Source organism: Octodon degus, unplaced genomic scaffold (genome assembly GCF_000260255.1).
Source record: "Octodon degus isolate 3935 unplaced genomic scaffold, OctDeg1.0 scaffold00129, whole genome shotgun sequence".
In the NCBI taxonomy this organism is placed as follows: Eukaryota; Metazoa; Chordata; class Mammalia; order Rodentia; family Octodontidae; genus Octodon; species Octodon degus.
The window spans coordinates 4242166-4256676 of NW_004524705.1; the positions used below are offsets into that span (position 1 = coordinate 4242166).

Consider the following 14511-nt stretch of genomic DNA (forward strand, 5'->3'; position numbering starts at 1 on the left):
GTCTAAGGATGCCTTAAGAAACTGATCAAGCAGATCTTTAAAAAGAATGATTTCATCCCCTCCTCCCTGGGAATCTAGAGACAATTAATTCTTTTTTGGAGTTCAGATAGTGTAGCAATTAATTCTTTGGGTTTTATATATTATATTTTAATGTTTAAGCCTGCTAATATATGAACAAGAACATATTTGATAAAATAATTAGTAAAGTTGCTCCTGGCACCAAAGGAGAAAATGGATTTCTGTAGAAGAGGGAGAAAATTTGTAATGAATGTGAGGCAAACAAGAATAAGGATTTGCAGTTCTATTCCATGCCCCAAGGAAATAAAGTACTGGGATCAGAATGCAGAGGCAACTCCAGTTCATTAGAAAATAATAGGGTGTGATATCATTCCTTTTCAAAATGCACGAGCTGTGGAATAATTGAACATATTCAGCCATGCAGAATTAAACTCCACAAGGAGATAGCAAAGACATCTAAAACAATCTGTATCATAGTTAAGGAAAAAAAATTTAAAGTCATTGTGTAAGCAAAAGCAATGTTCCTGCGGGGCTAAGGTTAGAGAGCACCCTCTACTCACTGCACTTCATGTGTAGTTGTATACAATACACACAGGTTTATTGATGACCTTCAATTTTCTAATAAAAATAATACACTCAAATCTTTACTAGTGCTAACCTGTGTTCCATTATTCTTTATGTGTAGATTACTAGTACACTTAGACGTGCTTCTTTAGTGAACAAAATAGCCTTTTAATCAATTAAAAATGTCAAAAGACTTTCAAGGGTGATCTGCTCTGTCCCCACTGTCTCAATTTCTGTGGCCAACACAGACCTCGCAGGAAGCTTTTGATAAACTATTGCAGCCTCTATTGTCACTGCCTGCTGGGATCATGGGCATCTGCCCAATTTTCACCTAAGTCAATTATACAAATTTTAACTTTATAAACATATGCAGAACAGTACAGCTTTTGTAACTGACTTATTACAGCTGCAACTGTCAAATATTTTATATTAATTATAATAACCACCAGGTCCAAAGACAAAGAACTTTCCTGTCAGTTTTCTTCTTCTAGAAATACTATGGTTTCAGATTTTATTTTTCAATCTTTCATATATTTTAAATTTTTTCATGTGGTAACATACGGGCCAAGAGACCCTTTTGTTTTGCCTGCAGAAATGTAGAGTGATGTAAATACTGTCAGAAAGTTGAGAAGTTCCTCCAGGGAATTCAAAATAAAGCCACCAAGTGGCTCTGCAGTCCCTCTCCTTGGTGTACACTGAAAGGACGTGAATTTGGCACCTCCTGGAGGGGCTGCACAGTAGTAATTACTACCGGGCTGTATACAAGAGCGGTGGCATGCAGACAACCTCGGTCTGTGCCCTGGTAAACAGCACAGGCTTGCAGCACACACAGGCACTTTCCAGGAGCATCGCTAAGCTGTAGGCTCTGCTCTCTGACGCACCACACATGAATCTGGATGCCACTCTACACCAAATGAAACAAGTCAGATGGCCACCCAAATAGCTTAGTGGATTAAAACACCTGCAAGCAGATTCAGGGGCTAAGAGTTTGATCCCCGGGCCTGCTGTGCCGGCCCCAATCTCAGGGCTCCCTGAGATGGCAATGGAGACTGGGCTGGTGGACTGCGCCTGTAATCCCAGCTCTTGGGAGGCTGTAAACAGGTGGATCACTATAAGTCTGATTTAGTAGTGAGACCCTGAACACCCTGTAGACCTTGCCCTAAAATACAAAAAAAAAAGAGAGAGAGAGAGAAAAAGAAAGAAAGAAATGAAGAAGCAAGTCAGATGCATGCAAAAAGCACTATAAGATGGTGCTTACACGTGAAACTGGAGAAAGAGTAAGCCCATAGACAGAGAGAATAGCAGTTACTGGGTGTGAGGAGGGAGGTACACATGGAGCAGATGCCGCCAAAGGGCGGAAGGATTGATGCAGGACACTTAGATCTAAAATCCCAGTGTACAGCAGGAAGACCAGAGCTGACAGCACCGCATCACGCTCCGCCAACACGTTCACCAGCCAGAGCAACAGTCATGCTGAGAGGGGTTAAGTATTTCATTTTGATCATTTCTCTCTTTACTTATTTATAACTCTTTATTTATTTACTTGGTATAGGGTCTTGCTATGCAGCTCAGACTCGCAGTAATCCTCCTGTCTCGGTCTCCTCAGCGCTGGAATTACTGGCACGTGCGGCCATACCTGGTTTCAGTGGCTGGCACAGCATGCCCAGGGTTCCAGGACCGGCACACCTGTGGTACTGGAAACCAAACCCAGGTCCTCATGCTTGCCAGACAGGCACTGAGACCACTGAGCCCTGTCCTCAGCCCTGTGGTCACTCCTAAGCACCCGCCTGTATACCTCGAACACAGACAGTCAAAACCCAGGACATAAAAGATTTTACTTTTACATATACCTGAAATTTTAGTTTCCATCATGTGTTGTTGTTGTTATTATTATTATTATTATTATTATTATTATTATTACTATTGTATTTTAGGGAAGGGTCTACAGGGTGTTCAGGGTCTCACTACTAGATCGGACTCGTAGTGATTCTCCTGTTTACAGCCTCCCAAGAGCTGGGATTACGGTGTGCGCCACCATGCCCAGTCTCAATCGCAGTCTCCATGTGCCCCGATGGCGGGGCTGGGACAGCAGGCCTGGGTATCGAACCCTCGGTTCCTGGATCTGCATGTAGGTGCTTTAATCTGCTGAGCTATTTGGCTGGCCCTTCATTATATGTTAATCTGATATGAATAAGCTACCTTTTATATAAATCTAAACTCAGACCATCTTCGTCATTAAAAAAAAAAAAAAGGTAACATAAGAATGCCTCTTTGTGCAAAAGAAAGATACAAATGAGGTAGTTTTGGGGCTGGAGAGACAGCTCAGAGGACTAAAATGCCTGCTGGGAAGGCTTAGGCAAGCACAGGGACCACAGTTCCATCCCCAGCACCATATGCTGCACCAGTACCAACCCCGGGTGCACGGAGCCAGACACAGAGTCTGGGTTTGGTGGCACATGCCTGTGATCCCCGCACGGGGAGGCTCAAGCCTGAGCCGTGCAGTGAGACCCTGTACCAAACGCATAAATGAACAGCAACAATAACAACAACAAATAAGGGAGTGTTATGCATGAGATGACATGGACAAGTGGTAGATTTAGTTTATCGCAATCACCAATTTATTGCTTGTCTACAAGAGCTCATCTGTGTCTGTGTCTCACTCTCGATTTTGGTCCTTTACAGTAACATTTTCCATTTCTGGACTTGTCTTAAATGTTGCAATAATTTCCTCGATTTCCTGTATCTATACTATTTCTAGAGATACCAAAGGACAGCTAGTACACCAAATGTACTACAACAACAGGAAAATTTATGTGAGAATAAATTTCATTTGACATACTGTGTAGTTAGTAAATTGCATTTTATATAGATTGTTTTATTTGTAGCTATCAATTTTCTAACAGACATGTCTTGATTTAGTAAAGGATATAGGAAATCATTGGTATAATTAGTTTATAAAAATTTTCTGGGTTACGAAATTAAACAAAAAGATAAAAACTAGATTTGGGTTCCATAGGAAAATCAACCACTAATGTAATTTCACTAAAGAGTGTCATTTATTGATAGTTAATCTTACTATAATGTAAAATATTTTAATGACCGATTATATACTCAAGTTACTAGTGTTAATTCCACAGTTTTAAGTGTTTCTACACTTCACATACAGAGAGAAAGGGAGATTTCCGTGTGTAAATCTTTGCTTCTGCGGGCATTCTAATGAGATCAATGCCTGATGAATGACATATCCCAGTTCTGAGATTATGAAGGCATAATTGGTGTTATAATGCCATTAACCAGGTTCTGGAGAAAATTTAAAAAGACATTGCCAAAACTTACTTGAGACATTGCAATATAATTTGGTTACACACGTCACTTCTCAAGGTGGTTCACTCAGTGGCACTGCTGTGACAGCTGCTTCAGAAACAGGAGTCTCAGCAGTTTGTAACCAGATCAGGGAATGTGGCGCGGCGTGAAGGAATTTCTAGGATAGATCCTAGACATGCTTGACTACTCAGTGAAATAAGAGTAAATTTAAATTTAAAACTAAATTTAAATTTATTCTTATTTATTTATTTATTTATTTATATAATTTGTTCTCAGCTATTTAAATAGCTGAGGAATATGATTCAACAAGGACAAGTAAAGACAGACCTGCAAAAGACCAGATATTAGGTGAGGTCGCTGTCTTAAATGAGAAACCACAGAACAGGGCTCTGTAAGCTAACATCTTTTCTTGACATCCTGAAATTAAAACGACCAATAAATTAATGCTTTGTAAGCAAAGAAGCTGATGTAACTCCCTTGTCAGAAATGCGAGTGCAAAGTATCACGCACCTTCTTTATAGATCAATGCCAAAAACACTATTGGTGCCCTTACAGCTTGCACTGCAGTTTAGAGGTTCCACAAAAGTAGAAAAAATAATCTGGAAGACTGTGATTTGCGAAGGGACATGAACATTTTTATTCCTAAACTTATTTTATCCATTAAATCTAGGAAGAGATATATTGAAACAGAGTGGAAGAGATGTCTCCTTCAATCAGATCTATCTTACGATAATTAAAACTACGAGGCAAACCAAGTATGTCTGTTGTAACGAGAAACACCAAGTGGTTGTGTAGCATCACATCACACATAAAGCCTCTTTCATACCTTGTTCACTTTCTGGGTATTTCTTCATGGATGAGATCCAAAGCGTCTCCCAAGAGACTCACTGTGTTTAAGGTTTGGTTGCTAACACACTTTTGGGGAGTGACTGGAACATGAGCACTTTCACTTCATCAACAAATTAATAGAGAAATCAAACCATCATTTAACAGAACAGAAGGTGAGAGAATCAGGTGCAGGCACCCAGCTGGCAAGACTGATCCTGAGAGCACACTCTCCAGACTATGGCTTCTTGTTCGCCCCTAGCTACCTGGCTCTCTGCCTCTTCTTCTCAGCTAATGTTAAGCTTAACTGAAAACTCGGTTGGTTTGAAATGAAGCTGGTGGATTCACAAAGCCTACTTCTGGGTAGGTCCAGGAGTCCTGGAAAACGAGCCCGAGGTCTATATCTGCTGCACAGCCCCTGCCTCCCTGATGCTGTTTCCTGTTCCACTTCGCAGCCCACACCAAAGGAGCGGCTTTCAGCCGGCACACACTTCCTCCGCAGAGCCTTTGCCTTGGAGTCAGCCGAGTTTAGAAGACAAATACATCCTTTCCTCTCTTAATTTGGGGGTGTTGGGTGTTTTGTTCCCGCATGGGGAAGGTTGTCTAACACAGAAAACGGGTGCTGGAGAAGTGCGTCCTCGCTGTGACTTTGTCTGATCACGTGATCAAGAACATTTTGCAACTAGTTTGCAAGAGAAATTTGAAAAGGTTGGAGGATGCAGGACAGAGAAGGCCCCAAATGCTATAAGGTGAGCTTAATGGGTGATTCTGGTCATAGCAAAGAAATCCAAAAACTGATAAGAATTCTGACAGTAGACACCAGGCTAAGCTCCACTTCTAGTCCTTAGCCCTCGCTGAGGATTTTCAGTCAGGATCTTTCATGGGAAAGAGCTGTCATCCCACTATGGTGTGACTCTTAAGGAAGAGTATGAGCCATGTAAAGAAACTGTGGGGATAGATGAAATTTGAATTTATTATTATTGTCATTATTATTACTATTATTTGTGGTGTCAGGGATTGAACTCAGGACTTTGGGCTTGCGAGGAAGGTGCTTATGAGGCTGAGCTATCTCCCTAGCCCTTTGAATCGATTCATGATTGGGAAGCAATATAGCTCAATGGAATAAATGCCTGCCTGGTAAAGCACAAGTTCCTGAGTTCGATCCCTGGAACAATAAACAAAGATGATGAATGAATAAATTAATATTTTTTAAAATTTAGGACAGCGTGTATAGGGTCTCACTCATAAATCAGACTTGTAGTGATCCACCTGTGTACAGCCTCCCAAGAGCTAGGATTATAGGCCCACATCACCACACCCAGTCTCAATTACCCTCTCAGTGCGCCCCAGGGGCAGGGCTGGCATGGCAGATCCAGGGATCAAACTTTGGCCCCTGTACCTAATTGCAGGTGCTTTAATCTGCTAAGCTATTTGGCTGGCCTTTGAATACATTAATTTATGACTATATTTCATTGATGTTTTAAACAGAATGGGGAAATTGTACAAGAGAAAGAAAATTAAAGGAAGACCCCAAAATGAATCTCAGTTTAGAAAAATTCTTTCAGTGAGGAACATGAGAATAAAATCAACACTATTCTTCACATAATAAATATACAACACATCTACATCAAAAATATGCATTTCAAAAAATTATGAGATAATACTCATAAATAAAATTACAGATATTCAGATAAGAAAAAAATGTACAGATCTGGAACTTGGTTACACTCCTACAGAACAATGAATACAGATTCATATATGTCACACCTGGTACTATAATGCAATCACAAAGGATGGAAGAACTAAATTGAAAAACAGAAATACTTAATCTGCTAGAAGATAAGATATTTAAACTTTCTGAGGACACTGGTATTAGGTCAGAAAGAGAGCCCCAATTATATAAGAGATAATAGCAAGAAACATCAAATGCAGTTACATAACACCAGAAAACTTCTTGATAACAAAAGAAATGATTTGTGCATTGAGGAGGAAGCTCTAGAACAGGAATAAACTTTTTGTTTGCTACTCCTTGAACAGAGGCCCAATATTTGAAAAGTACAAACACAAAAAATTAGACCTGTGAAAACAAAAGACTTAAGCAAAAAGTGGGGAAGTGACATACACAAACGCTGGAAAAGATGAAGCACAGAAGGCCAAAAGCTGCATGAAAAAATGATCAACGTCTTTGGCCTTTACAGAAACAAATCAGAACACCACGAAGATTCTGTCTTGCCTCAGGAAGACTGGTTACTACCAAGAATTCAACAAATAAATGCGGGAGAGGTCAAGGGCGTAACAATAAGCTCTCTGCATTGTGGGACTGTAAACAGTACAAATACCACAGAGTTCAGCAGGAAGATTCCATGTGACCCAGCTACTTCTCCTCTGGGTGTTTTCCCTAATCTTCATCATCAAATTACAACTATGCACACATATTGTTTATAGAAGCAGGATTCCCAAAAGCTGAGCCATGCAAAGGCCACCTCTGACCATCAGCATGTGACCAGAAAACGAAAATGTGCCCGTTTACAAACCCAAGTACTGCCAGGCCATAAAAAAGGATGCATTTAATCCACCTGGTGGGGGGGAGTGGGTGGACGGCCAGACCACAATCCTAAGTGCAATAGCACAAGTGCAGGAGAATAAATAGCACATGGTTTCTCTTATATGCAAAGCTCAAAGTATGCATGATTTTAAGAGTGAAATGCAAGAGGGAAAGAAGAAGGGAGGCAGAATTTGTTGCTGGGGGAAAGTATCTGAGGATGGGTGAAAAGAAGAGTAACAATGACCAAAATACAGTATGTCTCCCTAGCAATTCCCCAATATTAATGTAAGTATCGTATATTGGAAATAAGTAATAACAATAAAGATAAATAAATAACATACACAAGAGAAGTCTGCTAGCATTTCTGTAAGTGACAAAAGGAAGTCAGAGACAAGGCAGGAGAGGCACCCGAGGGGTAAGTGTGCGACTGAGTCACGTGATCGCAAGGGGCCTGAAATCAGGTCATACAATCGCAGCTTCAAGAGGAGCAAACGATAAGGATTTCCCATTATCCAAATTAGATATTAAACTACAGATACTATGAAGTGAAACACCAGTTAGGAATTTATCTGCATCTCTGACTTCACTGTTTTGGGAGTATAACCGCAGTTAGTACGATGCAATATGACCTTTATGGATCATCCAACATTTCGGTATAGTAGTCATTTTCTTTTCTCCCTTGAATTTTTGCTCTTTTGATTTTACTCTTATAGGGAAGGTCCTGGCTCAGATCAGGTCTGCTGTGCATTCTAGGACGAGGACCACAGCCTCCCTTCCCAGAAGCAAGTGCCCACGGCCCAATGATTTTATCAGTCATTTCCTACTCTTCTCTGGCAGGAATGATGCCTTCTCTTCTACTAAGAAGGACCCTGCCAATTAACTGCTAGTTCCAAAAACCTGATGGAGATTCTCAGGATCTTTGCCTTAACCATCTTGTGTATATAAATGTATGGTTTTGCCCCTGCCATGTTTCCTAGCTTTTCTCCTTGCCCTCTCTTTTTTGTTTAATCCTTAAATTCTCATATTTCATTTAGTTGTGTTATACCTTTCAATGTTTATTTCTTCTTTTGAGTTCTTACACCAGGGAGACTATATGATATTTACACATGTGGGTCATTCACTTATGAGTATATCTTCCAGTAGCATCCACTTATATATGAAAGCTTCGAGTTTATCATAGCTGAGTAATACTCCATTGTATAAAAATACCACATCGTTTTCATCCATTCCTCATGTGACAGGCATTTTGGTTGCTTCCAAGATCCAGCTATCACAAATTGTGCTGCTATAAACACAGGAGCACATAAGTCACTATGATATGATGTTTTCAGTTCTCTGGGAAAATTCCCAGTTTCTTAACCATCCAGTCGAAAAGTATAAAAATGAGGTATAAAAAGTAAAGCCATATTAATATGCTGAGCTGTAAAAGGCTCAAGCCAACAACTTCTGACATTGCCAGTCCTACAGATAATCCACTACTATTATTGACTACTGGACTATATTGGATTACTTTGCTGAATTCAGACACCTACAGTATTTGAATGGCAATGGGATACCCATCTCTGACAAAAGTAAACAAAAAAGGGTGATATAAATGAAGGACCATTTTGTAGTAAATATAGATATACAGCTACTTTCTCTTAGTTCAATGAGAAGAAAGATTTGTACTAATAGTGTTTAGACAAGATATCATGTCTGCATCTAGTACTATGAATAACTGCTATGAAGACAACAATATACAAGGTATTAATTACTGTAACTGTCCTACTAACCTGTTTTGAAACTGTCTCAGTGCGATTTCTTTCCTCAATAAAATTAATATTAAAAAATAAAGGATGCTGGCCAGCGCTAACATGTGCTATTCTCTTTTCGAACCACAATGTGTCACAGACTCTGCCCGACCCCCACACATTGACCTACAGCTCTGGATCTTTAATTAATTACTAATAAAGAGAACTGTCCCACCCCTTTTATCATTACAAGTGTGCCCGATCTCTAACGCGCTGGCATTCCACTTTGATGTAGCCAATATCCTGACAAGCTCTTCGAAGTCACATGTGTTTTCTGCTACCTGAGCTCTTGGTAGGACTGAGTTCAGGCCCTCGCTGGGCTTGACAAACTCTGATTAGCTGATGGATAACAAAACTATGATGCCAGGTGGCAGAATCATTCAATTGCAGTCGCAAAACTTATTTTCTTTAATGTGTATTTGACAACTGCATAATTTTACCCTTAAATTTGAATATCATGGCTCCTGTGTGTCACATACTTGATAATTCATTACCCTATCACAGAAGGTGTTATTTGAAAATTTATTCCATTTCCTCTTTTTGATGCTTTTTTGTTTTATAATTCTCATATTAGAGTTCTATACTCCTATAAATATCCTAGTCTCTCAACTGTCCTTCACTTTTAACATTGATGGGCTGTTTTAGTGTTTTCCTCTGCAATAGTTGCTCACTGTTTATTGATTTTCCTTTTATTCAAGAACGTTCACCAGCATCATGGAATCTGGCATAGCGCAGTCAGCCCAGGAAATTCTGTAAAATATTAAAATATGCCAACTTCCTGGTTGAAAAATAAAAAAGTAATTCGAGTGTTTTAATTGAAGGCTTTAAATTAGATAGGAATAAGAATTAAATTTAAGAACTTTACCTGCTGAAGTTGGCTCTTCTTCATCTGATGCTGTTTAAGGCAAGGAAGGGGGGAGGAGGTGGGGACAGGAGTGTACGTGAAAGATGGAGAGGGGGGAGAGGAGGAGAGAAAGAGAAAGAGATTGAATATAAACATTCCACATCTACGCTATCACAATCCCCTGAATTTAAATGTTTTGCATGCATTACATTTCTTTCATTATCTAACGATAGATTTGTAAATATTTACATTTAACTGAAAATAAAACAGTATAAATAAAGTATATTCTCGTTCTTCAAAATGTGTACTTTTTGGGGAGGGGAGATAGCTTGCAGTCCTAAGCACCTGCCTGGCAAGCTCAAGGACCTGAGCTCAATCCCCAGTACCACATGCTGCACTGGCCCCAGAAAACCAGGCGTGCTGGGTCAGCCAACAAAACCAGGCGTGGTGGTGAACGCCTGTAATCCCAGCACTGGGGAGGCTGAGACAGGAGGATGACTACCAGTCTGAGCTGTGTAGCAAGACCCTGTGCCAACAAATGAATACATTAATTAAAATAGGTATTTTTAAATGAGATGATCCTGTAGTTTGTATTGGAATTTGCTTTTTATTTTAAACACAACTAGTCTTAAATTCCAATAATAATGAGTAATGTTAATTACTTATATATGACATATAGGTATCCCAAGATCAATTTTCTATTAACATAGAGAGATTTAAAGCCATTCCCAGATATATACATGTAAAATTGGAAGAAAGAAAAAAATGAAAGACATATAAGAAATTAAGAAGAGAAAAAGTACAAACAATTTTACAAATGAGACAAAACAAATTCAAGCGTTAACTGCTTCTTTCCACAGACCAACAGAAATGCACAGTACAGTTGTCTAAACCACTAACTTGTTTCATCTCCATTTTTTTCAATTGCTCACACCTTCCCTTAATTTCTAAAACATTTCTCTCTTTTTCTTTCTTCTGATTTTACTTGCATGTATCTGGTAATATGAATCATTGGTTGGAAGACAACACTATGCATTACAACAACTATTGTGAAGTCCATATTACTTTGGTAAGTGAAATTATGGATCACTTGTAATTTTCTTCAGTTTAATTCTAATTTGTACTCTCTTTAAGAGGTAAAATAATAAAATAAAGCCATTCCCAGTGTTGAAAAATTTCACCTTTGAGACAGAATTTACAGAAGAGTTGTTATTAAATTTTAGAGTAAGTCACTTTTTTGTCAAATATAAAGATTCTAGTACTCATACACCCTCTTTTTTCCATCTTTGCTGTTCTCTCTCTCTCTCTCTCTCTCTCTCTCTCTCTCTCACACACACACACACACAATCTCACTCTATCTGTCTCTGTCTCTCTGTCTCTGTCTGTCTTTCTGTCTCTCTCTCTCTCCCCACCCCCCCACCTGTCCTGCAATCTTCAAGGGCTCCGTAAGGATTTCCATCTGCGGTAAGGAGGATGCAGGAGTGCACTTTTTTTTTTTTTTTTTTTGAACCGGGGATTGAACTCAGATCCTTGCGTCTGCCAGTCAAGCGCTTATCCTACTGAGCCATCTCCCCGGCCCCAGGAGTGCACTCTTTAAAGGATGGACCCAGGTGGCTTTGACTCAGGTTCTACCACCCACTCTGGAATAAACATGGACACTGCTAAGCAGATGCCAAGAACTAAAAGTATAATTATGCCTTACTACAAAGGTGCTCGATCCTAAGTCCTCACTGGAACAGCACATTCTGGGCTTTACCTCAAACCAAATGAGTCAGAATCTCTCCAAGCAGCATCAGCTCACAGTCAGGATTGCAACACTAGGAGATGCTGTCACTATAAGGTAACAGAGGCTGGAACTCTTGAAGGTGTGAATCACTTTGATTGCTGTTTTAGAGGTGGTGTAAAAGCCGTGTGTGTGTGTGTGTGTGTGTGTGTGTGTGTGTGTGTGTGTGAATGTGTGTGTGAGTGGGCCTATTGTTTAGAAACATGTAAAACAGCTCATCTGTGCAGCCCCTGACTTTGCCCAGAATTGGCCTACTCACCTTTTGACCTCCAGTCACACCTCTCTGTTCCATGCATGCTGCAGCGCTTGCTCTACTGAGCTATTGTCCTGCGGACTCCTGACACAGCCCTGCTCTTTGACTTGGCCCATGAAGCTGAAATGCAACGTGACTTCCCTGATGGCCTAGATGGGGTCTGCTCCCAACCCTCTCCTCCCCCCCCAGGGAGGTGGGGCCATCTGCAGAGAGGACTCCCTAGACAAGCTGAGTCTGTCCCACTGCTGTGTGTCTTCTCTGCCTGGTACATGTAGAACTGAACAGAGCAAATGCAGTTGGCATGAGGGGTATACATATTTTAAATGCACTTTTCTGCTTTATCCTGTCCAAAATATATTATAGCATGTTCAAAGAGGGAAGTTGTTGGTAGCTTCCAGGAATCCCCTCTTGGGGAAGCAGCAAAGAGGTTTAAAGAAATGCTGAGTTACCTGGGTCATTACTGAAGCGTGCAGGCTCAGCCTGGGGAAAACACTTACAGCTGATCACTTTGCATGTGTGAACTCATGCAGTTCCCAAAGCAACGGATGGGCTGAACCTTATGGAAGCTCAGAGTAACTAAAAGATCTGCATTCATTTAAATGCAAGTTAGTATCAGTTTGATTTTAAAACCAAACACCTGGTTAATCCCTGGTGTCCAATGAAGGGCTTTAACGAGGCTGCACCTGGAGAGAAAGGGAAAACCTGGATAACAGCATGTACTGAAAGGTGATTCCTATGTTCTGCAAGGAGGGATGTTCTTTTCTAGAAACTTCTCCACTTCTAGAAACAGGCAGGGGAGATCGTAACTAAGGCTTTTAAAATGTCTACCTTGATACTATCTAAGGAAGAGAGATGAGATGCGCCAAGAGCCACCCTGCAGCACACAAGGAAGAACCTTCAACAGAGAGCTAGCAAGCACAAAACAGAGACAACTATAATTACACAGCAGTCGTAGCAATTAGATTATTTTAAATTCAGATCCTCTAGGGCATGCAGCTCATTAAGCTATACCTGAGCTTACTTTTCTGAAAGCTTCATAGTGGTGAACTAACAGTGTAAGTTAGCCTGTGCATGATTTTGTCTGGAGTTTTATTTCCATGCAGAATCTCCTCTGAAATGCGCATAGACCCAAAGCTGAGTATTGGTATTAATTCATTACTTCAGTTATCTGTGTGGCAAAGTCCAGCCACCTTGAGGGCCAACTGTGTTATGGAATAAAATCTCAGGGAGTATTAGCAGGTGACAACTCGAGCCTCGGAGGGAAAATAAGCTGCAAAATGGGCACTAATGGTGGACTGCAAGATATTTCCGTGAATAAGGTTATTTTCGAAAGCAGGAGCTGTACTTCCCAAGTGATTTTTCACTCTCTCTGTTTGCTTCTCAGAAGTGATTAAATCAATGATTCAACAATATTCTGAGCCTGCACTGCAGCCTCCTTTAATTCTGGAAACTGGAACATGGCCAACTGAGTAAAACAAAAATAACCTGCAAAGTAATTGTTTTGTTCTTTCAACTCAGCATGTCTAAAGACATAATCAAATGGCGGTGATGGCTGGGATGCATTAAAGAAATGTATTGATCTCCAGGATCTCACTGCATAGACATCTTTGTTCACCCTAATAGACACTGTCTGAGTGTTTAAGATGGGTCTCAAAATATTAAATGGAATTTTGGGTGTTTCTTAGCCTAAATTTCTACATTTGTACAAATCTGTTCAGATGAATGATATTAATGTTAAATGTAACGAGTTAGGACGACGCCCACCCGCCCCGCTGGATTTCACAGGGAAAGGCCTTGTGGGAGCCCTGGGGTGGAATCGGCAGGCTCACTGGCTCGCAGCCCTTTGCCATCGCATACCGGGCTTGGCTTACCTACTCCCACTACTCTCTTCTCCATAAGACCTTCAAGTTTTCTTTCAAGCATTTTAGTGCTTGCAGAAAAGATGGTTCTCTCTTTGATTTAAAGAGGAGACCTGTAGCTCAGAACAAACAAAATCTGTTCCGTGCCACCGGACATAGTCATAGTCTTTGATATTGGACTGAACTTATTCAGCCCCACCCCCGGGGTGCACTGAGGTGGCGACTGAGACTGAGCATGGTGTCGAGCACCTGTAATCCCAGTGCTTGGGATTAGTATGTTCCAGAAGACTCACTCCAGAACTCTCTCAGATATCCAGGTCTGTGAAAACTCAGGGCTCATACACACAACGAGTTCATGACAGCACACAATTACGACAACCTGTGGTATGCTTCAGCTCCTCTGTCGGTTATCTCTGTCGCTTCATACAACATAAATGCTGTGTAAGTAGTTTCTGTACATTGCTTAGGGGATAATGACCAAAAGCTTCTGTACATATCCAGCTCTAAAGCAATTTTAGGTGGAGACAGAAAATCCTGCAGCCTAGAGGTGGCTGGCACATATTGGAACTGTGATGGGCTCCGGCACTGAAAGACTAAAATGAGATTACTACTAACATCATGGAGCCACCTATCCTGGGAGCTGTGAATTCTTACCTACCCTGGCATCTACCTCTAAGGAAAAGCATACCTACTTCATTATGGATCT

The 14511-nt window shown here is 40.6% G+C and overlaps 1 protein-coding gene across 2 annotated transcripts in view; it reads right to left on the reverse strand.

Moving 5' to 3' along the window:
- The window catches only part of Edil3 (EGF like repeats and discoidin domains 3), a 468998-nt gene that overhangs the window by 296155 nt on the left and 158332 nt on the right, over nucleotides 1-14511 (reverse strand). Inside the window, exon 3 of one of the 2 annotated variants that reach the window (XM_023700989.1) lies at nucleotides 9932-9961. The exons of the other annotated variant lie outside the window; for it this stretch is intronic. Coding sequence (XP_023556757.1) covers nucleotides 9932-9961 — 30 coding nt within the window. The remainder of the gene's footprint in view (nucleotides 1-9931; nucleotides 9962-14511) is intronic. 2 annotated transcript variants of the gene reach the window in all.